This window comes from Cyprinus carpio, chromosome B22, assembly GCF_018340385.1.
Source record: "Cyprinus carpio isolate SPL01 chromosome B22, ASM1834038v1, whole genome shotgun sequence".
NCBI classification, from domain to species: domain Eukaryota; kingdom Metazoa; phylum Chordata; class Actinopteri; order Cypriniformes; family Cyprinidae; genus Cyprinus; species Cyprinus carpio.
In genome coordinates, this window is record NC_056618.1 from 27,562,960 (window position 1) to 27,589,594 (window position 26,635).

The following is a 26,635-nucleotide window of genomic DNA, read 5'->3' on the forward strand; positions in this document are numbered from 1 at the left end:
ATAGTTTATATACAGTTCAGATTATTTCTTGGAATTGTGAGGAAAAAAGGTCTGAATTTTGGGATATAAACTGAGAATTGCAAGTTTATATCTCACAGTTCATACTTTTTTTTTCTTTCTTGGCTTTGGGAGATTTAAGCTCAGAATTGCAGGGGGAAAATATAATTCATCAGCTACTGAAAAGCCATGACATACCAAGAAGTTATATTTATCCTTTATTTTCACCTCCCCAAATTAAAAAGCAGCATAAAATCTAGTGTAGCACAACTCCCTGATTATCCTATAAGATAACTGCACAGCACAGTGATCATAAATGCTATCAAAATCATACATTGACTAGATCAAATAAAAATTACATTTCTTTAATTTTCAAGGCCTTAATGGTGCAAACTTCAAATGCTAAGTTAAGCTACATATGTGAGGTATACAGTAACATAACCTACAGCATGAGCTTAGTGGCATGCACTGCTATGTTAAGATGCTCTCTAAAATGCTGCAAGTGATTTTTCTGTTAACATTTATAATTGATAAATGCATCTTGCATAATGAGGATATCCAATTTTTAATCAAAAAGCATATAGTGCCAAAGGCTCATGTGATGGTTAGTTTGGATATGTTATTAGGCAGTATGCACTGTATTGCTCAGGCATCTTTGGGTGTAATGGCTTAAAGCTGCAGCTGAGGGAACGATTTTGACCCTTCTAGTTCAGAACGATATGATCTTCACACCTCAACCACACATGGTCAGGTACAGCCACTGTAAGAGAGAGCAAAAGAGCTAGTCATTTCATTTCCTTTTCTTGAGAAAATATGGCATATTAAGTTTTAACACATTACTAATTTAACATTCCAACATTTTAAAAAGTACAGGTTAACAGAAGGTAAGAAACGACCCACCTCACTAACATTGAGCTCTGCGACGCCTGAGCCCTCTTTGTCCAGCTCTCTAAAAGACCCTGTTAAATAATGACACATTATTTTTAGTGAAATATTAGCAAAGTTTGCAAAAGAAGAATTAGATGTGTAAATGACGTACTGAACATAGCCTCCAGTTTGACCAGGCAACAGACAAAATTGTCGAAGTCAATCGTATCTCCATCAGAATATCGTGCCACAATTACTTGATGTAGCTTGTTACTGAGTTTAAAACCTAGAAGGAGAAGAGGCATCAGTTTAAGGCTTTGGTTTTGAATTAAACTACCAATCTCAGATCAGTTTTATATACTTGTAGACATTTATAATGCAATGAATTTATCATTTAAAGGAAAAGTAGTAGTTTATAGCCTCTTATTATCTTGTAGAGCCATGCTCTTCATTGAACAAGCCCTGAAAATTAATAAAAGAACACATATTATACAGACACTCCATATTTAATAGCATTAGGTGATTCATACTTGCATTTAATAGATTATACTTTAAATGAAACAACTGCAGTGTGTTTGTAAAAGCTGTTTTTAGGCATGTTTTTGTTGCATTTAAACAGTTTTGCCTATTAGGTGTCACCAGCGTGTGGTATTTCGAGCGCTTCAAAATAGTGAATCGTTTTGCAAAACAGTTGGTTCGATTGATTCAAAGCTTTGTTTACTTCTCCCTTCGCTAGATTAATCGCAATCACAAAATTAAATCCTAAAATCATTAATTATTTATCGTATAATTATATATTCACAAACGAATCACTCTCAGTGAATCAAAAACATAAAGCGTGACCAGTGTAGCCTGATTCACAAACAAACGATTCTTATGAACCGTTTTTTTTTACATAGAAATCATAATCATTGAAGTCTGATTTCTAAAGGTATGAACTGGTTCTTAGTTAATCAAAACATACAGCCTTGATTTCCAAAAAAAACATGCACAAGTAAACCAAAATATACCAAATTAATCAAAATGATTTAGAATCAGATTTGAATCAAATCTGGATCGATACTCCTCCTTAACTTCTATTAAACAAAAAGATATCATGGTCAGAGATTTTCACAACACTCCTTATTACCAGCTGACTCCACGGCGAGGCGCATTTCATACGAGCTCATTGTGCCAGATTTATCCAGATCAAACTGTCTAAAAATGCCCTGCAAATGAAAAAAAAAAAAAAAAGAGTTTGAGTTGCCACCATACTATTCATATGATGTAGTGAAGGTTACGTGATGAGTTTCTCACCAGCCACTTCCTGATTTTATTCCACAGAATCTGGAACTCCACAATTCCCAGCCGTGCACTGCCATCTTTCTGAGTTTGATCAGTCAAGGCCAACAAACTCAACCAAAGGCTCAATAATCAGATGAAATATATATACACTATTAGATAAGCAAAAGCATTTTACAATCTAAGGATACATCCATCAGGCTGACCATGCACCTACACGACTCCAAACTGAACCCATCTGTCTTCACGTCCCTGTCTGAAGAACACAGAAGAGCGGAGGTATTTCTCAAGTACACAGACACAGACCAGACATGAACACTTAGAAGTGTCAGCCGAGCTTACGTTTGCCAACCACTCGGTTCAGAATGGTCCTGAGCTCATGAACTGAAATCTCCATATCCTACAAGAGAGTTTAGATCAAGTTTAATCTAATGGGATACACAATGGTATTAAAGAAAAACAGATATAGACAGAAACACACTTCTCCAGACAGCTGCGCAAACAGCTTTTTAAAAGAGTCTTCCATGTCCTCCTCTGCAACCTCCTCCTGTGGATAAGAAATTTTGAAGAAGAAGAAAATGTGAGCAGTGAGTGTTTTGTTGGTCTTTTTCAGGTCAGAGCTATGTGGTAGCTAAGATTATTTGAGTGTTTTATTTAAATAACAGAAAAGTCCTCACTTCATCTTCCAGGTTAAATGAAATCTCATCATCCATTTCTCTAAAAAAGACAGGAAAAAAAGAAAGAAATACTTTTTATATTAAAGTGATGCTGAAGAATTAAAAAAAAAAAACATATAAGCTAGTCCAAAAAAAAAAAATATTTACATATAAATATTTTTTTGAAAAGTCCAGTCACTTACTGAGTTTCTGACTGTTTCTCAGTGAAGACTCGCAGGACAAAATCGGCCTCTTTTCCGGGCTCAAAAGTGGAAGGGACTACGAGATACTCGCCAGGTGGCAGCTTCAGTCGTGTGCTGACTTCCCGCAGGTTAATGAAGGTTTCTGAGCGAGCGCAGGATGAGTGACGCAAGAAAAAGTCCTTCTTGAGGTGAACGCTCTGGGAACCATGAAACTAAGAAACGGAAGAAATGAAGAGTCTATATCAAAGGAGAAATTAAATGTACTTTAGAGGTGAAGTGTGTAATTTCTGAAATGATTGTTTTCGAATTAGTGTTTTCGAACAGGTTACCGGAACACTTCCCTGTCTGTCATTGGTCAGTCAAACAGAGAGCTCCGCCCCAACCTTATGCTATTGGTTAAGCCACTGTTGCTATGCTTGGCTGGCGAAAAACTCAAACAGAGGAATGTTTTGAAAACACCACAGAGACACAGTCTTTATACATTTAGAGAAAATCAACCAAGAAATGGCTTAATTGAAATCTCTGTACATTACAAGCAAGTATTTTAACATTCAAAAAATTACACACTTCATCTTAAATTCCTGTAATACTGAAAAGATTCCATACCTCTTCTGGGACCTAAAAAAAGGAATAAAAGACAAGAAATTAGTAAAAATAATGATATTTAAAGTATGTGATTGTTGTGTCTCAGCCTTTGTCCTCCAACCTCATATAAAGCGAAGCCAATGGTGTGCATGTCCTGCCCTTGCTTGCGGTAACGTCGCCTGTCCTTCTGCATTAAGGCCACCAGGAAGCTGCAGGCCACCTCATCATCCTCAGGATCATCATCTTCCTCCAGCAGCGTGATCTTATATTGAGGGTTTATCCAGAATGTATCTGATGAAAAAAAGACAAGTGTGTAATGCAGTATGTCTTACTGTAGCTGATGCATACGATTCATTGAGATTGTGTGAACTGATCTCACTGGGGTTGTTCCTGCAGCCCCCTGCTGTACTTCCTCTCCTCCAGGTGCCGTTAAACTTAATCGTGTTCCAGAAATTCAGAGAATCTTCACTCAGAGCGTCTGGTGTGAGGTTACAGATCTCCAGACGAGAAAATTGACGTTTGAACTCCTGAAATGGCATCCTGAAGTGGCCAGAGAACAGAGCGTCAGTAAAATTATGTGAAGGGAAATAGAGATGATCAATTAGTGTCTAGAGTAAGGCTGTTCAGCTTCTGAATTTTTGAATCTGAAGGAGTTGATTCCAAGAACTGATTCCAGCAAACCTTATACAATTTTAAAACTATAATATATCGTTTACATGTGAAAAAAAAGATCAATGACTAAAAGACTCACAAAACTCAAAAACCCATGATGATTAAACCTACAGAAAGAGTCACTGATTGAATCCAAACCAAACAATTCATTTAACAAAAAAAAACCAAAGATATATGTAAAAATAATAAAAACAAAATCCTCATCATTAGCAGCCCCATCTCTTATGGGGATGTGTAGTAGTTTGGTAATCAAGGTAATAGACACTTCAGTTCATGCAGGGGAATCCAAAGCTTTGATTCTTTTTGGGACTGACTCTCAGCCCTAATACAGAGTGCATAGATAAAGGTGTGAGAACCACGAATATCCAATTTCTGTGGACATTTACCAGAACTCGCCATCCTCCATGTGGTTGTTCATTTCCTCTCTCTCTGCTGGATCAATCCCATTCCACTCAGACGAACTGGAAATGAAGTGTAAGTGTTACACTATGAGCAAGTCCTATATGAGCAAGTATATCTGAATGCATTCTGATTGGTCGACTCACTTGTCACTCCAAGCCCCTGTCCATTCAACTTGCCCCCAAGGGTTTCGGATGCGGATCAGCCTCTCTCTGCTGCCACGGAAATTCACCTAAAATTAAAACAACAAGGGTCTGATGCAAACAGTTATAATGGTAACCTAATGAGCTCAAGATACATTTTAGAGGTGATCCTGACCTCTCTGAGACCCGTGACGGAGTACGCATGCCCCTTCACCAGCTTCTTAAAGGTTACAGCCTCCATATCAAAGGCACTGGTGATCTACCAGACAAATGCACTCAAATTACACACACACACACAAAAAAAAAAAATGCGTGAATGGATCCATAATTGGTGCATGGTGTCTCCAGGCCTGTAGTTGGTGCTGTGGGGACTCACATCAATAGAGCAGCCCAACAGTGAGCCTCTCTCCAAGGCTTTGGCAATTATGCGGTGCAAGTCTTTGGGAGCTTGACGCAGCTCGTACATCTCAGCCACTCCACCCGTGAAGTCCTCAAAACCTTCAGTGGTGGACCCTCCTGACAGAGCTTCATATGAGCCATTTAGCCTACAGGCACATACACACATGTTATGGTCCCTATGACTGTCATATGCCAAGAAGAAGAGAGAGGAAGAGACTCACTTGGCATAGGCTTTTTCCAGCAAGGCGCTCCAAAACTCATTTCCCTCTGCTGAGTGAACAAACATCAGCTCTTTCTCCTTCACAGGCAAACGGTCATCGATCACAACATCCACCCACTCGCCAAACTGCCAGAACTGCAGAACATGGGAAAATACAAATTAGTAAAACAAATGCTGTGATAAAATATATATGTTGCCTATATTAAAGAAACATTTCACCCAAGAACAAAAATTTGCTGAAAAATGACTCACCGATGTGGATCCATCAGTCATCTATCTTTCTTCAATGGAACATATTTGGAGAAATCTATTACATTGCTTGCTCACCAATGAATCCACTGCAGTGAATGGGTCTAAATGTGAGTACAAACAGCTGATGAAGTCCAGCTGAAAACAATGGTTTGAAGTTAAAATGTCCTAATGATGAATTTCTTAAACATACAGCTTTTCACTTCGCTAGAAGTTAATTGATAGACTGGAGTGATGTGGATTATTGTGATGTTTTAATCAGCTGTTTGGACTCTCATTCTGACGGCACCCATTCACTGCAGAGGATCCATCGGTGAGCAAGTGATGTAATGCTACATTTCTCCAAATCTGTTCCGATGAAGAAAAACACTCATCTACATATCGATGACCTGAGGGTGAGTACATGTTCAACAAATCTTTATTTTGGGGTGAACTTCTCCTTTAATAAAAAATACATTTTTATAGTTAAAAAATATTAAAATAGTAAATTATCAAAATAAAGAATGAAAAGCAGAAGTTTAAGAGCTTTGTATTTGTATCGTGTCTGCTAATGTGTGTTCTACATGTTAACAGTCAGCTGTGCACCTGGAAATGAAAGATGCCGGCATACTCGTCCGTAAAGCTTTGTCCATGAGGAACAACTCTGTGAAGCAGCCTGTCGTTTAAAGTCAGGGATGCGATGGCAGCTAATAGCCAACAGTCACCTGAGTGGAGAAAAATTACCACAGAAAATACTACAATCATCATGGTAAATGTTTGTATGTACTATAATACACCATTAGGGGGAGCCCTCCACCCACAGCCAGAAAGGGGGTGGGGAATGTGTTTGTACAACGAGATAACAGCACAGTTTCAGTACTGTAAATTTACTCTAGATGAAAGCTACTTTATCTCAAACAACCTTGTCAAAGCCAAACCCCTTTGGCTGCGGAGGCTTGAACCACGTCATGAGGTTTTCTGTGCGCTAAATGAGAGGTATAATGCATATCTGTGATAAGCTTCGCCATCCTCCTCCACCCAGTGTTTGCTGTACAAACACACATTTTGTTTGGCACTCATGAGTGCACACCCTCTCTCTCTCTCTCTCTCTCTCACACACACACACACCATGAGCTGTGGCTTGCAGCCAGCGATCCCAAAGTTCTCTAATGCTACACCCATGTCTGTGTGACTCACCACTCAGGCATCATGTTTAACCACTCCCCACCAGCCAGGAAACACACACACACACACATCTGCCCCCCAATACCTCTTAACAGCAACAGAAAACACTTCAAATTATGATCATAGAGGTGTTATGAATCATATTTTGACTAAGAGGGATTTGCCTTTAGTTCATTCATCAAACCAGATGACCATAGAATATATGCAGTAAAATAAAACACATAGTTCCAGTTCTGGCTTCTGATTGGATGATATAGTGTTCCAGTGATATAAACAAAATCTATCTATCTATCTATCTATCTATCTATCTATCTATCTATCTATCTATCTATCTATCTATCTACATTGATTACAATATGTTGACATCCATGCTAATACATCAGTGTTAATACATCAGTGTTTCTTTATGCTGTGTGTATGCTGCTTTTCTGCAAATATCAGAACTGGCACGTTCAAAAGAAAGTCTAAGGTTTCTACATTTGTGTGGCAACGTTTGACAGCAGTATGTGTGAAGTTCCCAGACGCACTGTTTTGCTTGGATTTAAGCTGCCGGATCACCCAAACTGCATTGAAGCACAAATAAAGCTCCAGATATTCAATGGGCTACCGTGTGGAAGCATGCACAAACATACACACCCAGGCTAATACAGTATATACTCACCTAGAGCCCCCTGGCAAATATCTGTACGTGTGGCTCCGCCCACTATGAACTCAGGGTTGTCTGACAGCTCCTGCGAACATTACGCAAGCAAACACAACACATAAACACATAAGAGCAGCACCTCAACCGAAGCCTGCTAATGTCCCTGTTAACTTTCCCATGTAAAACAACACACTTCTTTCATGATTACACATCAACTGTATCATTAAACAAACTTATCATACATCTGTGAGATGACATTTTCATTCAATTTCTTTCTATGTGAAATGCAATGTAGTCCAAGACAAGTACATACACAAATAATCTACAAAAAAAAAACTTCAGCTTAAACAATCAAAAAACTTCCAAACCAATTAGAAGGATGCACGGTCCAATCAAATTAAATAATGAACTAAATGTTTCAGCATATATAAACAAAACTTTGCTAAAATGCATTTTTTTAAAGAAGGATAGATACATTTCATTTTTGTCATTCAATTAGAAAGTAGGTCTAATTTAACTCTTTAAGAGCTAAACTAACCCTAACTCTAACTTGCTTGATACCTACACCGTTGGAGCCATGGCTTAGTAGTTTTGCCTTGGTTTGCATGTGAGAAATGAGAATCTAGCTCATGTAATTTATCAAATTTGATCCTCCAACTTTATTTCCTGTACTCTCTTTTCCATCCCAATCAATTAAGGTGTCAAGTTGTGCTAAAAATAAAAACGTGAGACTTGTCTTAGTAGTTAGAAACCATTGTTGTGTCTTAGTTCTAATGTGGGAAAAGAGAGATCGAGTCTAACTTGCGTAATTTCTCAGTCGTTGTCCTCCCACTCCCTCTCAATCAATAAGTGTTAAAATGTGCAGTTGTATGCAGTAGCTAGCATGCTGTTTGTATTAGCTGTGCTCTGCGACACTCACAGTGGGCCTTATCCACTGCACACCCTGTGTTTTGGAGGAGTGTGGCGCGAGCTCCTTGAAGCCCAGTGACTGAGGCACGGCGGGAAAGCAAGGGTCCTCAAACAGCTTGCCGCTCTCCAGACACTCTCTCTTCAGCTCCTCGTAGTCCTGGGTCAGGAACTTGACCGCATTGTCATTGGTTCCCATCCCTTCTGCCTGAAGCCGTTCCTTGTAAATACGCGACGACACTCCTCCAATTGAATACATACTGTAGTGCACCAAAATAAGGACGTAGTCATTTAAACATATGCTTCGATCCAAAGTAAATCCCATATTTTTCCAAACCCATATATCCCATTCACTTTTTGTAACATGGAAAAGAGTAAACACTTCTTGGTTTGCGTTGCATAGAAAAAAAAAAAAGAAAGTCATTCAGGTTTGGAACAACATGAGAAATAGTAAAATATTACAGAACTACCCTTTTTAGATTAACTTCCCTTTAAACGATTATAGCTCCTGGGTTTCTTGTGGGAATCGAACATGCAACCTTCTGATTACAAACTTGAACCGCAAACAAAAGCCTCAAAGTGTGTGCACATGGCAGATGGAGACTGGTCACTAGAAGCTAGCACAGAAATAGCGCCATCATTCGAAAGCACGTGTTCAATGTCTCTGAGCATTTAGCACAAAATGCTGCTGCTAAAAGGCTTATGATGCTTGCTTATGTCCGCTTATGGTCAGCCAAGTTGCCATTATTAGTGCAGCAGCATTCATGCAGCTTTTAGTCCAGCTAGCTGAGAGAAATGCCCTCTACTACAGACATTCGATTAGCACCCTAATGAGGTTGGAGGTTTACTAATGACTGGCTAACTCCAAGTTGTCTTGTAACATGGTTACCCATCATCTCTGCAGAGGAAAAAAAAAAAAACATAAAAAACATTGCCAGACCCTCATTACTGACATGAGCCATGAATTCAGGGATAATGTCCGTGGAGGGCAGTTCTCTAAGAGGTAGCTAAAGAAAACCACATAGACCCAGCTAAGATAACTATGATAGCATTGGAGGTTTAGTTCATTATCGTTTCTTTCTGTAACTGCAACTACAGAAAGACAAGAGAGTGAATATACCTTAGGTTCCTTGAGTGGGCCACGAGCTTGAGGAGAAAAAGGTCATTTAGAAATATATTGAACAACAGGAGAAATCAGCTCATTGCTAAATTGCTGACATTCATGTTTCATGTTTATGTTGCAAAATGCATGTAAATATGGTACAGTGATGGTATGGTACTTCAAGTTATTATACCATGGTATATCTCCAAAAAAGAAGAAGAAAAAAATAATACTATGTAAGTTTGTTGTACTATATAAATTACAGTATAAATTAACCAAATAAATTTTTAAGTTACTGTCAATCACATTTATATATGTATAGTCAATCACATCTGTCTGTCAATACTGTCAATCACATTTATTATATATATAGTAGCCTATAGAAAGTATTGTGAATATTGAGTGAATATTGTCCAAATAGAGTTTTTACCAAAATAATGACCTTTTAACCAGTTTTAACTGGATTTCTCTGAGTTGCAGTGGAGTAGATGATGTGGTATGTAAACACAGCATTGCCCACTGATACCAGATGTCAGCTGACTTGCGAAATCAATAGGCCAGACTGAGCATCAGCACTCTAGTGTTTGTTTTAGATGATGAATGAACACACCCTCAAACACTGCTGCACATATTCACTCGTGCTGCTTTATACTGTAATATTTAATTTAGAGTTCATTTTTGTTCAGATTACCACAACCTAGAAAAACCTAGTAATGTAATAATATTATTGAATGTATTATATACACACATATACATGTAACGCACGCACTAAATGCATGAATAATTGATGTGCACTGTGTATATAATGTGGCCGCTGCTTATAAATTAATAAGACAGATTCACAAGCACCGGTAGAAATTTAAGAAATAAGCTATTTAAAATGAAACAAATGTTTCGTCAGTTGCTGGAAATATAGGGCGAAGGTGTCCCACTTTGAAACTTAACGGATGGATAGTTAACAAGGAAAAGTGGAGCTAAACTTACCAGCGTTTAGTTGTCACTACGGTTATCAGCCCAGCTGGTGCGTTTCAAAACAACGGGATAAAGAGAAGGATGAACGGATCAGGGCATATGAGACACAACAAGCAGGGTACCGCAGTGCTCGGCCACGCCCATGAGGGAGGGGCTAACACATGATTGACAGCTGAGGGGTCGAATAAACTGCCTCTAAGCAAGATTTCTTAAAGGGACCGGAAATGCCGCTTTCCTAAATCCAATCATGTACAAAAACACAAGTTCGTACTGTTTCAAAAGTGTTTAATAATGTCCTTTGAAGAGAAAACATTCATAATAATGCACACAATTGTTTTTTTTATTATACAGTGGTTAAGATTCTCCTAGTTCAAGGATGCTTGCATTTGTAAACGAAAAAAGTGTGCCAATGTCAAACGCCGTAAAATCACGCAACACTCTGTATCTAAGACTGGTCGAAACGAAAGTGCAATAGACAATTTAAAAAAATAAAAGTAAACAAAAAATGTAACACATGTAATCTTAATAATTCACTCTTGAGTGGTGTGGTCTGGCGATGAGTCGTCTAAATCATAGTGAAGTTCAGCCACTAAAAAAGACAAAAAGAAAATGTGTTTTAAAACATCTATCTATCTGTCTATTTTCAAAATGTCATTTATATTTCAATTACAAAATATTCAAAATATGTTATAGTATGACAAACCTGCACAAAGTCCAGCTCAATGAAGCCACTGTGGTGAGGATCCAGCTTTTTGAACACCCCTGAAAAGGAGAAGAAGGTTCACTAAAGATGCTCCAGAACTACAGGGGGCGCTGACCCTACACAAGGGCCCATTATAAACAGGCCTAGACACAATCTGCAGGGTCAAACCTGCTAAATTAACCAAAATAATTAATAACCAAACACCGAGGGGACTTACGGAACATCATCTCCAGACGCATGAGACAGGCCACAAAGTTATCAAAGTCAAGAGTCATGTCTGTCTCGGCATAACGTGCTACTAGTAGCTGAAATATAGTGTTATTAAGAGTGAAACCTAGAAGATGAAAGAGAACATAAGCAGTGAATATTAAAATATTCCACCAACATGATTTCTGTGAGAGTATCTGACACTCACCGGCTTCTTTCAGCGCCAAACGCAGCTCTGGAGTGCTCATGGTTCCTGAATTATCCATGTCATTCTTCTTGTAAATTCCCTGTGGTTATTATAAAATGGAGCGACACGTCACGACATATAGAACTTCTTTTAAATGGATAATTGTGTTAAAGGCTTCTGCTGGATCTCTTACAAGGTATCGCTGAATTTTCTTCCAGAGAGTGGCGAACTCTCCCAAACCAAGTTTTCCATTCCCATTGTCCTGAGAAACAGTTAAGGACTCACCAACACCAAATTCTTGTTATTTCAGACTCAAGCATGTACGTCATGTTAACACAAACAACAAAAAATTAAGCAACTGCAGCTGAGAGGATACATCCATGAGGTTCACCATGATACGACACGTCTCCAAACTGAAGCCGTCCGTCTTTATGTCAGTTCCTGCAAAACAACACAGAGAGCAGCTCCTCAGACTCAGACTCTTCATTAGATCTCCAGCAGAAACTAAAGGATGCAAGAGCCCTTACGTTTCGCGATGATTTTGTTTAAGATGGTCGTGAGCTCTGCGGCTGAGATTTCCATGTCCTGTAGAGAGAAGTATGGTTTGGTTGCTCTGCTTTTCAAAAAAATTTAAATGTTTACTACATAACAAGTCGTCTCTACTCACAGCTCCGGCGAGTTTTACGAACATGCCTCTGAATCCAGAATCAACTTCACTGTCTGAGACAGTCTCCTGAAAACAAGAGGAAGCACAGTTTAAAAAAAAAATGTTCAATGAGGCCTTTTGACAATATCTTGATTACCACCAAAAATTTTATAATAATGATAATTAGTGGTATTAGTAGTAGTATTGTTATTATTATTTATTAATGTATCACTAGTAGTAGTGGTACTAATTGTATTTATTTTCATTTTTATTTATTAATTTGTTGTTATTATTGTCATTATATTTATTATTGTATTTATTCTTAACATTATTATTAAATTAAAAACTATAATTGAATTCATTATTTTCAGCATTAATCAACAATTTGTAGCAGAGGAAAATATTTACATTCAGTAGCTATGTTTTCATCCATTTATGCAGATTTTGAGATATTGCTTTCAAAAATGCTTTATGGAAACACCAAGTTGCGGATAAAATCTTAAATAGAGGAGGATAATTTTTCTATTTGATTAGAAAATTTGCACATATACTGACCATTAAAAAAAGCCATGTGATTTTGCCTCAAAGGATTAAATTTGAAATGAAACTTGCATTTTTATTACTGATACTTTGCACCAATTTCGCAGAAAGTGCAATTTTTTGGTGATATTCCAATTTTCTGCATAAGCTGAATTTGCAACTTTGGATGGAAACATAGCTACTGTAACGCTGTTGACTTTTAACAGCCTTGCAATCTTGTGAGTTGCTTACATCAGGTAGTTCAGCATCCACAGGGTCATCACATGGTCTGGGATTAAACATAAGATTATCCAATCAAATTCAGAACCAAGTATTCAAAATAAAAAGATATACAGTCGCACTGGCATATAATAGAGAAACCTCACACAGGTGAGATACTTTACAGTGTTTCGGTCTGTTTTTCGGAAAAGACGCGCAGGCAAAAGTCTCCGTCCTTGTTGGGTTCGAAGGTGGACGGCACGACGAGGTACTCTCCAGGAGGCAGCTTGAAGCGTGTGCAGACCTCTCTCAGGTTAACGAACGTCTCAGAGCGAGCTTTCTGCGCATGTGTCAGGAAGAAGTTCTTATCGAGGTGCACGTCACGCTGACCTTGAAACTGACAGAGACAAAGGCCAATCAGTGAGCCAGAAATGTTGCGAATAATGGCATGATTGGTCATGAGAAACACCCCACCCTCTTTGTTGTGTAACTCTTACCTGAACAATATTGCAATTCAAAATAAAATAATTTCATAAACCCCCCAATCATCAGAATCAAAGGAAGTCATGGCCTAATGGTTAGAGAGTCGGACTCCCAATCGAAGGAAGTCATGGCCTAATGGTTAGAGAGTCGGACTCCCAATCGAAGGGTTGTGAGTTCGAGTCTCGGGCCGGCAGGAATTGTGGGTGGGGGGAGTGAATGTACAGCGCTCCCCACAACCTCAATACCATGATTTAGGTGCCCTTGAGCAAGGCACTGAACCCCCAACTGCTCCCCGGGCGTCGCAGCATAAAATGGCTGCCCACTGCTCCGGGTGTGTGTTCACAGTGTGTGTGTGTGTGTTCACTGCTCTGTGTGTGTGCACTTCGGATGGGTTAAATGCAGAGCACAAATTCTGAGTATGGGTCACCATACTTGCCACTATATAAATTAACCTTATTTCACTTCCACTCATAAAAATAATGTAATCTGGGGGTTCTTCTGAAGTAATTATGTTCATTTCCTCTCCATGCATGAGAATCAAAATGTGTAGATACTCCTTGTGTCTCTACTCGCCTCATAAATAGCAAAGCCAATAGTGTGCATGTCCTCTCCTGCTTTCCTCAGACGGCGCCGGTTCTTCTGGATCAAACCCACCACGAAACTGCAGCCCACCTCATTATCATCTGGATCATCATCTTCTTCATCCAGTTTAATCACATATTGAGGATTCATCCAGAATGTGTCTGAGGAGCAATGAATGGACGTCGTCAGCAAGAATATTAAACAAACCAAGCCAACCAAACTTCATAAGACCAAGATGCGTATGACATAAAATATGCAAAACTAAAATTTAAACACATTTATTGAATAAATTACAAAATGCGCAACAAAATTCTCAATAGCTATGTTTTACTCAAAGTTGCAAATTTAATTCATGCACAAAATTGGAATATTGCATAATATATTTGCGAATAAAGCCCCATTTCCACCCAGCATGATGAACGGAACAAAATCGTAACTTCCTGATAAACTGGTGTCAAATATCAAAAAGGTAATTTGCTGCAGCAGAAGTCACTGTTTTTTCAGTTCTAGGAGGTAATTATACCGAACCACTTTGACGACAGACTTTTCAGGCAAAATTGCATTTTTGGTCCACTCGTTAGTCCAGTTATACCGTCCCATTGTGCAAAGTCACATGACAATGGCATTTTGGGGACTGAAAACATATTTTTGAAAACGGGTGTTAAAGTGCAAGTTTTTGAAAACGTTACCATTATCGTTTCAGTGTAAACACCCAACACGGGAATCTTTGAAAATGGTGACGTCATGCGCGTGCGCAGTATGTGTTAGGTATGTAGACATGCGCAGTATGTGTTTATTTTAAAGGCAAGCGGGAATAAACATACACAACAATGGCGGAATACATGGTACTGTTGTTGCTGCTCACGAATTTGCTAACGCTTCTTCAGCAAAATGTGGATTTACTTCACCAATATTACAACCAACAGCGGAGACACATCATATACAACATATAATCGTCACTTGCCTACAGGTACTGTTTACTAACAAGGTGACAGTGCCAACTACTACATACAGCATTCTTGGCTATTTTCGCAGATATGTGTAAACAAATCATTTTAAAAATATTGTTGTTTATACGTGGAACTTTTTAAAACGCAAAGAAAAAATGTTTCCGTTTTTAACTAAATCATTGTCATGTGAACGTAACCTAAGATACAGATAAAATCTTCATATATGCATAAAAACATTTACACTCAACTGAGGCAGATCATTTTTCAATGCATAACCTATAATGGAAACACATTTACCGAAAAATTTCTTGAAACTCGGAGGAGTCAGTAACAATCAGTAAGATTATTAAGTGAAGTTATTGATGTAATTTTGGGAGGAGTACGCCCATCTAATCTTCCAATTAATATCCAAGTACAAAACACAACCTCTTACCACTTCCGTTGTTAGTTCTTTCGGCATCCCTCCTCCTCCCCATCTCCACCTTTTATGTATATTATTTATTTATTTATCTTTCTGTCTACAGTGGGGGTTATCATAGCTCGAGTAGAATAGTCTCTCTGAGCCCTCCATTGAAGACATCAAGCCAAATCTGTTTACCACTAATGCTAAGATTATATGGGCACACAAACTCGTAAAACAAACCGAACCAACTGAAGTTTGTCCATGTGAATGAATGTTTGTACAGAAATTAAGCGATTCACAAAAATTAATCTAATCCCTGATTCCTAATGCCCCCATCGTTTTAGCCTCTCCTCCATGTGCCGCTCACAAGCGTTGTTTCTGCATCCCCCAGCAGTGGAGCCTCTCCTCCATGTGCCGTCGTGGTTAGTCACAGCCCAGTGTTTAACCGAATCGCTGGTGATGGCATCTGGGGTCAGTGTGCAGATCTCTATACGAGAGTAATGGCTGAGGAAATCTGAGAATGACATCCTGAACACAGAGAGAAAACGTATATATAATATATAACGAGGTGAGAATAGGAATTTAAAATCTTAGCATCTAGATTGCGCTAAATCTAGATCCATAAAGAAGTTTGTAAACGCACCAGAATTCTCCATCCTCAGCGCTGGCGTTCGGCCGCTCTGAAGAAATATTATTCCATTCGGAGGAACTAAATGAAAAAAAAAATTATTTCCATAGATATCCATTAAAACTATGAATTCAACATAATTCACAGAGGCCATATCTTATGATTTTGTCAGGAGTCAGGATTTCATGCATGCACACTTTACCCTCTCCTTGCCCCTTACAATTAAACTTTTAGTTGTACTGTACCTTTAAGACTTGGATATGTGAATGACCTCTGCTCTGTTATTAATGAATAATTTCCAAAATTCAACCATTTATTTAATGATTTTAATATGTATCAATATTTAACAAAACGCATGTAAACACATTGAGTAAAAATTGGGTTTCATTCATTCATAAGTGTGTGGATTATTTATTTGAGTATGTGATGTCTGCATATATGTGGTTTTGGTTGTTCCTACATTTTTTTGTAAATTTGGACTAAATTTCAGTATGAACGTTACTGGTGAATCATGTTTCACTTTTTCATCATATTTTAATCAACAGTTTCATTTAAAACCATTGAGTTATTGTCATGATGCACATTTTATGTTATGTCTTTGTGATGAACATAATCAACAACCAGTTTAACCACACAAGATTAACACTGTGTGATTGTGAACTCATAATTTCAGTTTTTTGTTTTTTTTTGCTATTTTAGTTACATTTAAGAACTTTTATAGTATCTTTGGTGCTGGCGGTAATGAAACCGTACCCATCACTCCAGGCTCCAGTCCACTCCACCTGCCCCCAAGGGTTGCGCATACGAACCAGCTTCTCCTTGCGGCCACGATAGTTCACCTGAGACAAAGCAGAATGTACTCTAATGAAAAAATGTATTATAGTATTAAAAACAGAGGCCTGCCAGTATCTCTGTTCATACCTCGGTCGCCCCCGTGAGGGAGTAAGCGTGACCTTTCACCAGCTTCTGACGGGTGACGGCTTCTGAATCAGAGGCACTAGTGATCTACATCACAAAATAACAAATAAAACAGGCATATCTGAAAATGGGCGGGACTTATGACCTAAAAGTGATTGTTGATTGGTCAAATAATTCTAACTTCAATTCAAATACAGGCAGAGGAATCTCACGTCGATGGAGCAGCCCAGCAAAGCTCCAGCCTCCAGAGCTTTCTGGATGATCTGAAACATGTTGGAAGGAGCTTTGCTCAGCTCGTAGCTCTCAGCGATGCCTCCAGTGAAATCCTCGAAACCTTCACTGGTGGATCCTCCAGACAGAGCTTCATAACAGCCGTTCACCCTGCCAGAGACCATAAAACACGCACATTACATGTACGCACATGTCTTTGAGCTCAGTGAGAAAGACCTATTGTTAAACAGTCTTATTTAAAGAAACTACTGTAAATCCTATTAAAGGGCATTTTTGATACCACACAAAGATTAAAATGGACTTAATTGTTGTTTCAAACACCTGAATCTCTACGAAAAGGATGGAGCTCCATTTAGGAATCATGAAATTGCTTCCTTCTCTTTTATGTGAGGGTCAAATATTTACTGAGTGGTTAAAATTTAATTCACTACAAATAACTGCTGTGCAGAAAAAGAAAAAAAATATGAAACTATGAAAAATATGAAGAGAAAACTATGTAAAAATGGATATACTGCCAAAAGTAATCCACAGCATTGAGTGCTGCAGGGATAACATATTTTTGTAGGCCAAAATCTGAAAGAAGTTAGCATTTTAGCACCACTGAAGTCAGTGTTTTTTTATTTTAATGGGTTTTTAAGGTTTTTGGTGAACAAAAGCTCAACATATGCTCATGTTTTATTCTACCACATAAAATACATCAGTAATACCCCCTTACCATTTTTTAAAAGCTTTTGCGTGGTTATTAACAAGTGGTTCAATTGGACTACAGATGTTTTCAGGGGCATTAAAGGGATACTCCACCCCAAAAATTTTGTCATTAATCACTTACCCCCATGTCATTCCAAACCTGTAAAGGCTTCGTTCATCTTCGGAACACAATTTAAGATATTTTTGATTAAAACCTGGAGGCTTGTGACTGTCCCATAGACTGCCAAGTAAATAACAGTGTCAAGGTCCAGAAAAGTCGAAGAAAACAAAAATAACGACTTTATTCAATAATTCCTTTGTCAACAGTCTCCTCTGTGTCTCTCCATATCACTGTATGCTGTGTATCTGTGTCATCCGCGCCACAAGAATGCACTGTTTTCTTTCAAATCAAAGCTAAATACACATAGAAACAGCGCATCCTTGTGGCACGGATGACACAAAAGAGCATACACAGCATACGGTGATATGGAGAGACACAGAGGAGACCGTTGACAAAGGAATTATTGAATAAAGTCGTTATTTTTGTTTTCTTCACTTACAAAAAGTGTTCTTGTCGCTTCATATAACCCAGAATGCACGTCTGATGGCAGATGGAGTACTCTAACGACGACTTTTATACCTTTTCTGGACCTTGACACTGTTATTTATTTGGCTGTCTATGGGACAGTCACAAGCCTCCAGGTTTTCATCTAAAATATCTTAAATTGTGTTCCGAAGACAAACAAAGCTTTTACAGGTTTGGAACGACATGGGGCGACATTTTCATTTTGGGGTGGAGTATCCCTTTAAACAGGTGGTCATCATACCAAACAGGTAAACTTATCTAGTCACTAGTCAACTTTTACAGCCTTTTTGTGTTTACAATCTTGCACTTGCAAATTATTATAACTCAGTCTTTCAGGAAAATGTTTTTAAATAAAGATTAAAGAGCTGTCAGGAGCCTAATGTTGGCGATGGTGAAGTCATGTGACCCTGGTGTAGTTCTTTTAGCCTATAGGCTAAGTTTAGCTTTTCACTTCTGCTGATTATATTTAGGCTTTATTCATAAAAATGTATAAAAGTAGTGCTAATTTTTGAAGATAATCATGATAAACGAAACATGAAAGAATCTTGAACATTTTTTTTTTTGGTCACAGAGTATATTTTCGGCAGTAAACCAAACGCCAATGTAAAAATCAGATTGGGTTTTGGTCAAAGGAACCAGGCTGATGGTTACTTACAGGTCAGCCTACAAAAGCATGTCATCGCTGCAGCACTGCATTTCACCCCCATCATAAATACTCATGTATGACATCACCACTTGTGGGCGGGGCCATTCCCATAGATCACATGAGAGTTCCAGAATTAGTAGGTCACTGGCTGTAAACGCATTCTTACACACAACAAACGACAGCTGGTCCACATTATGTGTTCGGATGGCAATGATAAAGACTAAAGAGCACTAGGTTAAAAACGTACTACACAAAATGACACACCCTTATTGCAGGAATACACCTGCTGTGCTTGAATGCAAAGTTCACTAACAACCAGATCCCCACAGAACGTGTTGGGGTTTTCCTACTAGTCTATTAATTAAAAAAAATTTAAAATAAAAATTCAATAACAATCAAAATCACATTACAAAACAAAACAAAACATAACACTATCCTTTATTCTAATCTTAGAAAGTAAGTTCCACGAATTAGTTGATTTTCTGGTTGAGGCAGTTCTACACAAAAACTCGAGAAACAACACACACAAACACTAACTTCGCATAGGCCTTCTCCAGCAGGGCGCTCCAGAACTCGTTTCCCTCAGCGGAGTGAACAAAAACCAACTTGCCATCTTTCACCGGCAGCCGGTCATCAATGACAACATCCACCCACTCGCCAAACTGCCAGAACTAAAGAATGGAGGGAAAGGGTGCAGACTCACATTATCTGTTCAATCTCAAAAGTGTGTGAAACAGCAAAGACACTCAAATACAAAGTAACTTTTGCTCACCAAGGCTGCATTTATTTGATCAAAAATACAGTAAAACTGTAATATTATGAAATATTTTTCAGTTTAAAATAACTGTTTTCTCTTTGAATATGTTTAAAAATGTAATTAATTTTTTCGTGATACAAAGCTGAATTTTGAGCATCATCACTCCAGTCTTCAGTGTCACATGGTCCTTCAGAATCCTTCATTCTAATATGCTGATTTAGTGCTCAAGAAACATTTCTTATTAATATTAATGTTGAAAGCAGTTGTGCGGCATCGTTTTTTTTTTTTTTTGAAACCATGATACTTTTTTCAGGATTATTATTTGAAATATAATTCTTTTGTAACATTATAAATGTCTTTACTATTGCTTTTGATCATTTTATTGCATCTTTGCTGAACAAATTGCTTAATTTCTTAGTGACTCTCTTTTACCGAACGTTTTGAAAAGTAATATAAATATATATGGTAATACCATGTTTTGATCATGTACTAAAGCACTATATTTCTTACATATGTACTGTATTACCACATTGATTTATTATATAGAAACATGATTTTTTTTTTATATTAACTGTGTATTACCATGATTTTTTTGAACCTACACTATGGTTTTACAATTCTTTTTATTTATAAAAATGTACTATAGTATGGTTTGCCATGGCAATGCCATGTTTTTTGGGCATTCACTATGGTAATACCATGATATTACAGTAGCATTCTTTAAAATATCTTGGAGTTGCATGTAAACATAATGGTATATGAATATAGTTTCCGTGGGAAATACCATCAGTGTACCATGGTACCAGTATTTTTAAGGAGTGGTATATATTTTTTAATACTAATACATTTATAAAAAGCACTGCAAACAATATATCCATGTTGTTCATTAGCACGCCAGTGAACTTATATTGTAACACTATAATGCAAAGTGATACGTTTACTGTAACAGTGTAACTTGCAGATACCTGGAAATGGAAGATTCCAGCATAACTGTCACCGAAGCTCTGTCCAGCGGGCACCACTCGTGCCAGAACATCCTCATTCAGGGTCAGAGAGGCTATGGCTGCTAGCAGCCAGCAGTCACCTGAGAGACAGCGAGACAGGAAGTGAGACTGTGACTGTGTTAACAACCGCTCTGTGGTCTGTCGCTGTAACAGCCGCATACAGGCCTGCTTTCACTTAAATCTTTAATGGATATGGAAATGAAGTTACATATACTTGCATTTGGAATGCAAAATGAAACCTTGACAACCATTTTTAATGTGACATTCAAAACGCCTGCAGACAAGCAAGAACAGGCACATTTTGAGGGAGGCAAATGAAACTCATGATGGAACCAGGCAGCCAATGAGCGCCACTGTGGTTTTCGTGTCACGCCAAGTGGTGAGCTGCAAATCTGAGACAGCAGACGCATGTAGAAAATGCAGAGACTTGAATCTGCCCTCCTCAAAAGACAACAGACTGCTTTTCCTGCAGTCTGACACATGTATCGTATTAAGAGTGCGTGTATGTTTCTAATGCAAGACTTTATGGGAGAAATACAGCCAAGTTCTTCTCTCTTTAACTGCAGCCTTAAATAACAAAAGCGGTTGTGTGCAAAATCCCTCAGGCTTCTAGGTTTGGATGGTTTGTATTATGTGTTTGGCTCAGCCATTCGGTTAATGGTAAACACAACAGACAGGAAGGAATGAGGCAAAAGAAAGTGAGATTAGGAAATTATGCAAATTAACTGTTGAGATAGAAAATAGAGATGGAAGTTGGGTGCTCCAAGTCCTCTGAAATGTTTAGATAGATAGATCTAATCAGCTTTTATTTTATTTATTTGGTGTTTAGTTTTTATTTTAAGTTTTACTCAATTTTGTTGTGTTCATTTTTCATAACTATTTTTTTAAACAGTTATATTTAGTTTGAATTTATTTTAGTTTTAGTAATTTTAGTATTTCAGCTTTTTATTTCAGTTAGTTGGCAACATTTCTAATTTGTATTTTTTTTTTTACGTATTTCATATAATATTTCTAACAAATTTCCGCTAATTTCAGAAAAAAAAAAAAAAAAAAAATTCTACTAACTTTAGTTTGACTTAACAATGAGTTAACAATAACCGCTGGAATGAACACTGGGTTAAAAGCATCCTTCAAATCCTGCTCCACCCTTATTCTAGGAATTACATCATGGGAGTGTTTGCTTTTTCACAATGTTCACAGTGAACTTAATTCATTGTTAAGGCTTCGTAGAATTAATAATGGCTTTCACCACAGTTATAAGTAATGTGTGTTATGCAATCAAATTAGGGAGTAAAGTAACACGTTGATTAATACCACCATTATACATTCAAGAAACAAATCAATTCAGCGGAATTCAGTTTTTTTTTCAGTCAATTTACCCCAAAAATCTAACATTCAGGTCACTTATGCCACTTTAAACCCCACATTTTTGTAGTTACAGCCTATTTGTTGTTGCTTACAAACTACTGGTGGCTTTTTAAGATTAAGGAGAGCATCCCAGTGTAGCATAAGTAGCATAATTTTTACTTTCCATTCAAAGTAATGATGTAAATAATTAGTTACCTTTTATAATGAATCATGCAATGATGCACATTTGACGTTATCTAACAGACCATATTTACAGTGTTGATTGCACCACAGTATAAGCTAATTTTCTGGTTGAGGCAGTTAAAACGTTAAGCACACAGTACTGACTTGCAGGTCTTCTGTGTTTAAAGAATTAAGATAAGAGCAAGAAGAGATGTGTGACTCAGTGAGTTGTATTGCTGACTTGGAGACATGGTCTGTATACTGAACTAGTTCTTCACATTTAGTCGAACCATGTGAGCATTAACAAAGAATCTCAAAATGCGTGTCTTGCAGGTAGATGAATGTTTTTAATCTTTTACCCAGAGCTCCTTGACAGATATCTGTCCGTGTAGCTCCACCGACGATGAATTCTGGTTTTGAGCACAGCTCCTGCAAAAGACACCAACAACACCCTGTTTGAAATGCAGAATCAGGCTGATAATGTAATCAGATATGAAAAAGGATATAAACATTAAAACATTGGGATTGTATTCACATGTGGGTTTATATACACAGATAATCATTAAATATATTTACTTATTAAAATAACAGTTGTTAATCTGACCACCTGGTGAAAATGAATCAACAGAACACACAGAAATCGGCTACAGTAACCACAGCAACAGTACGCTTTACCATATATCAGAACAAATCTCAATCAACTATTTTTACTTTTTTATAGCTGAATTTTTTTTTTTTTTTTTTTTTTGCACCCTCAGATTCCAGATTTTCAAATAGTTGTATCTCGACCAAATACACTCCAAAAAAAATAAAAATAAAAAAAAAAAATAATAATAATAATAAAAAAAAGGTGCTTCACGCTGCTATAGGTTTTTGTTTTTTTTGTCTAAATGGTTTCATAAAAAAACCGTTAACATCTGAAGAAGCTTTCTGTTTCACAAAAGGTTCTTTGTGGCGAAAGAAGGTTCTTCAGATTATAGAAAGGTAAGAAAGAGGTGGTTCTTTGACTGAATGGTTCTTTGAGGAACCAACAATGGTTCTTCTATGGCATCACTGTGAAGAACCTTTTGACGCACCTTTATTTTTAAGAGAGTATTGTCCTGTCCTAACAAACCATACATCGATGGAAAACTTATTTATTCAGCTTTTTAAAATGGTGTATAAATCTCGTAAAAAATAAAAATAAAAAAAATAAAACAGATTAAGATTACACAAATATATGACAAAAAAATTGCAATTTGCTTAAAAAGTCCACTCTTTTTGTCTCTAAATGCGCTTTTGGAACGCACCTCTGTAATGCCACACTGGTCACGAGAAGACTTTTTAAAGTTGGACTGTTTTGCTACGTCGCTGAAACGCAACGCTCACGACGCGACCCTAAAAAAGCGAGACGCAGCTAAGAAGACGAATGCAGCTATTGAAGCAATAGCAAACAGAACACGAGAACGCGACTTGTGCAAAGAAAGACGTGCGAACACTCTCGTTCGTAAAGAAAAGGATAACGGTACAACATAACGCAACTTAAAAAAAAATGGAAAGTGCATGATTTCCCGTTTAAGCTTTACCAGTGAACGAATGATGCCTTTAATAGTTAACTAATGACAGCGAAAGCATACCCCAGGTCTTTTCCAGACTATTCCTCTGGTTTTGTACGAGCTGGGTCCGAGCTCTTTAAAGCCCAGGGATTCGGGTGCGGCTGGGAAACTCGGGTCTGAGAACAGGGTCCCTCCGCTGAGACACTGTCTCCTGAGCGCCTCAAAGTCCTGGTTGAGGTATTTGGTGGCATTGGCGTTAGTTCCGAACCCTGCAGCCTGCGCTCTCTTCTTGGCCAGGGTAGAGGCGACTCCCGACATTTTCCACTTCTGAAGAGCCCCAAAAAAATCTGAGAAATGTAAAAATGTTTTGATCCTTCAACGTAGTTAACTGTGACTCTCCGCCCCAAACTTTCCAGGCGTGGCCAGGCTGTCATGAGCGCGTTATTGCGCGTTTTTACCCACAAGAAGAACAGGAAGAAGCGCGTAAACATTATACACTGACAGCTAATGCGAAAACAGTAACATGCCATTTCTGACTGATCACGTTATTGATGCTGCATTTCTATTATAGCCTACTACAAAATAAATATTAACAACTACTTGTGTTTGAAAGAAAGTTAGGCTATTTATTGTTTACATAAAAAAGTGCAAGTTGCCAATGTCATGTAAAGAAACAGTGATGTCAATTTAATTTTAAATTAACAATGGATTTTGGAGAGTAAACAAGTTAGGCTACTTGTGCGCACAGAACTTAGGCTACATTGGTCCAGACATGTTCGTTCATTCTGACATTTTCTTCCTAACGGTAGAGTAGAGATGAAGCCCAAAACATGATTAGCTTCACAAGAGTACCATCTGCCGGATATTAAAGTCGGTTCAGCGCAGTAAGAAGCGTGGATTTCTAATCGACAGGATATAGAAACGCTCGTTTGTGTTGATTGATATATTAACCAAATTATATGTTATATGTTTCAACGACATGGCTGTAAACAAACAACGAAATTAAAACAGTACCGAACAATAAATCATTGCTGTGGGCATCACTATCCTCTTGCAACAGGATGGCAAAAACAGTGCTAGTAGTACCTCAAAAGTAACTGGAATCAAATAATAAGTATTACTGACCATGCCAAAACTTTTGAGTGAGGAAAGGAAGGGCTCACTTGTGGCTTTACTGGCAGATGGATACAGTGAGAGTCAGGTTGCTTCCACCCTTAAAATTTCAAGGACAGCAGTTCATAAGAATAAGGTGAAGTGGCAGACACTGGGGACAAAGCAGATCAGCAGAAGGCGAAAACAGCTCTCCAAAGGCTGCTAACTCATTTGAATGTCATTCAAAAGCCTTTCAAAAATAACGTAAAATGGGGTGAAGTGTAAGGACATTTTGAAACGGGCTCCTAGGGACAGGGCAAAGCTAGAAAAAAGCCCTTCATCAATGAAAAGCAAAGAAGAGCCTGGCCCCAGACAGCAAGCAGTTTCAGCCCAGATCCAGCCCACATGGATTTCACGCAGGCCAGATGTGGGCCGGATCTGGGCCGAAACTGCTTGCTGTCTGAGGCTGAGGATTGCAAAGGACCATAAGGATTGGAGGAGAGGTTGGTGGAGGACTGGTGATAATCTGGGGTGCCTCAGCAAGGCCGGAATCGGGCACATTGGTCTTTGTGAAGGGTGCATGAATTAAGTCACATACAAGGTTGTTCTGGAAGAAATTGCTTACTTCTGCTTTGACAATATTCCCCAATTCTGAGGATTTTTATTTTTTCTCAACCAGGACAATGCTTCATGCCACACTTGTAAATAAATGCTCTATGACAATATGTTTATTTTTGACTTTTGGGAGAAATGTTGTCAGTAATTTATAGAATAAAACAACATTTTCATTTAACTCAAACACATACCTATAAATCGTAGAGAAATTGATAATACCCATATATTTATCAAATAAAATTACGAATAAATACTCACAAAAAAACTCTTACAAAAATCTTCTCAAACTAATAACTAAAAACCAAAAATTTCCAGTAATTTCCAATAATTAATTTAAGATGATTTAAATAAATTTAAATGCTAAAACTAATTTACACAAACAACATGACAAACAACATGACCACAGTTTAACAAAAAAGGGGGGAATAAATTAGTACCACATGACCATGATTTAACGAAATTAAAACTATGAAACAAATAAAGTGGATTTATCTCAATTAAAATCAGTGAACTAATTAATATAATATGGCCACAGTTTAGCAAAATTAAAACGAGGGAACTAGTTAATAAAGTTTGGCCACAAATAAATATGGGAACAAATTCCTAATTCCTGGCCATGATATCTTGTGCAAAATATGTGAGCGCATGCTACATTATTCTAGTTTACCTCCACCAGAGGGCGCAATTTAACAAGTATGAACTGACATAGTCACGTGAGAGCCTCAATTCCAGTATATTGTTAAAAGAATTTGTTAAAAGAATCAGACTTTACATTAGTTTGTACTGAAGGGCACTGAGAGGCATCTTCTTTAGATCGTCTGTGTCATGTCTTTTATGTTTTGTAGGTGAGGAAAGTTATTTTTCAGTTTGCATATATTTCTTTTGAACATCCGTTAGCGCACGTTATCCATAAGCCACTGGTTTTTATCTTGAATGACTGCTCCAATCCTTTCTGAGCTGGGAACTGAAAGTGTTACTGGTTGTTATACATCAAAAGAATTTCAGTGTTGGTGCATTTGCTAGCAAATTCTTCATTTTTGTGAATGTTT

The 26,635-nt window shown here is 37.8% G+C and overlaps 2 protein-coding genes across 2 annotated transcripts; both read right to left on the reverse strand.

Annotated features, from left to right (window-relative positions):
• Positions 1 to 200: 200 nt before the first annotated feature.
• LOC109106269 lies at positions 201 to 24,298 on the reverse strand. The gene is made up of 41 exons (XM_042749563.1): positions 23,961 to 24,298; positions 22,704 to 22,773; positions 20,776 to 20,894; positions 19,591 to 19,724; positions 17,116 to 17,284; positions 16,907 to 16,990; positions 16,739 to 16,824; positions 16,001 to 16,066; positions 15,725 to 15,885; positions 13,963 to 14,165; positions 13,125 to 13,336; positions 12,973 to 13,009; positions 12,223 to 12,288; positions 12,083 to 12,140; positions 11,932 to 11,996; positions 11,749 to 11,817; positions 11,577 to 11,655; positions 11,379 to 11,495; positions 11,162 to 11,220; positions 9,505 to 9,530; positions 8,398 to 8,644; positions 7,497 to 7,566; positions 6,257 to 6,375; positions 5,424 to 5,557; positions 5,180 to 5,348; positions 4,979 to 5,062; positions 4,807 to 4,892; positions 4,648 to 4,722; positions 3,969 to 4,129; positions 3,711 to 3,880; positions 3,611 to 3,622; positions 3,005 to 3,216; positions 2,823 to 2,862; positions 2,627 to 2,692; positions 2,488 to 2,545; positions 2,337 to 2,401; positions 2,161 to 2,229; positions 1,994 to 2,072; positions 1,037 to 1,150; positions 898 to 956; positions 201 to 757 (listed from the first exon to the last, which is right to left on the reverse strand). The coding sequence occupies exons 1-41, from the start codon at positions 24,195 to 24,197 to the stop codon at positions 731 to 733; spliced, it is 4,233 nt and encodes a 1,410-aa protein (XP_042605497.1). The 5' UTR covers positions 24,198 to 24,298; the 3' UTR covers positions 201 to 730.
• LOC109106274 (calpain-2 catalytic subunit-like) lies at positions 10,727 to 13,433 on the reverse strand. Its single transcript, XM_042749667.1, has 10 exons — positions 13,125 to 13,433; positions 12,973 to 13,009; positions 12,223 to 12,288; positions 12,083 to 12,140; positions 11,932 to 11,996; positions 11,749 to 11,817; positions 11,577 to 11,655; positions 11,379 to 11,495; positions 11,162 to 11,220; positions 10,727 to 11,047 (listed from the first exon to the last, which is right to left on the reverse strand). The coding sequence occupies exons 1-10, from the start codon at positions 13,397 to 13,399 to the stop codon at positions 11,024 to 11,026; spliced, it is 849 nt and encodes a 282-aa protein (XP_042605601.1). The 5' UTR covers positions 13,400 to 13,433; the 3' UTR covers positions 10,727 to 11,023.
• Positions 24,299 to 26,635: the final 2,337 nt, after the last annotated feature.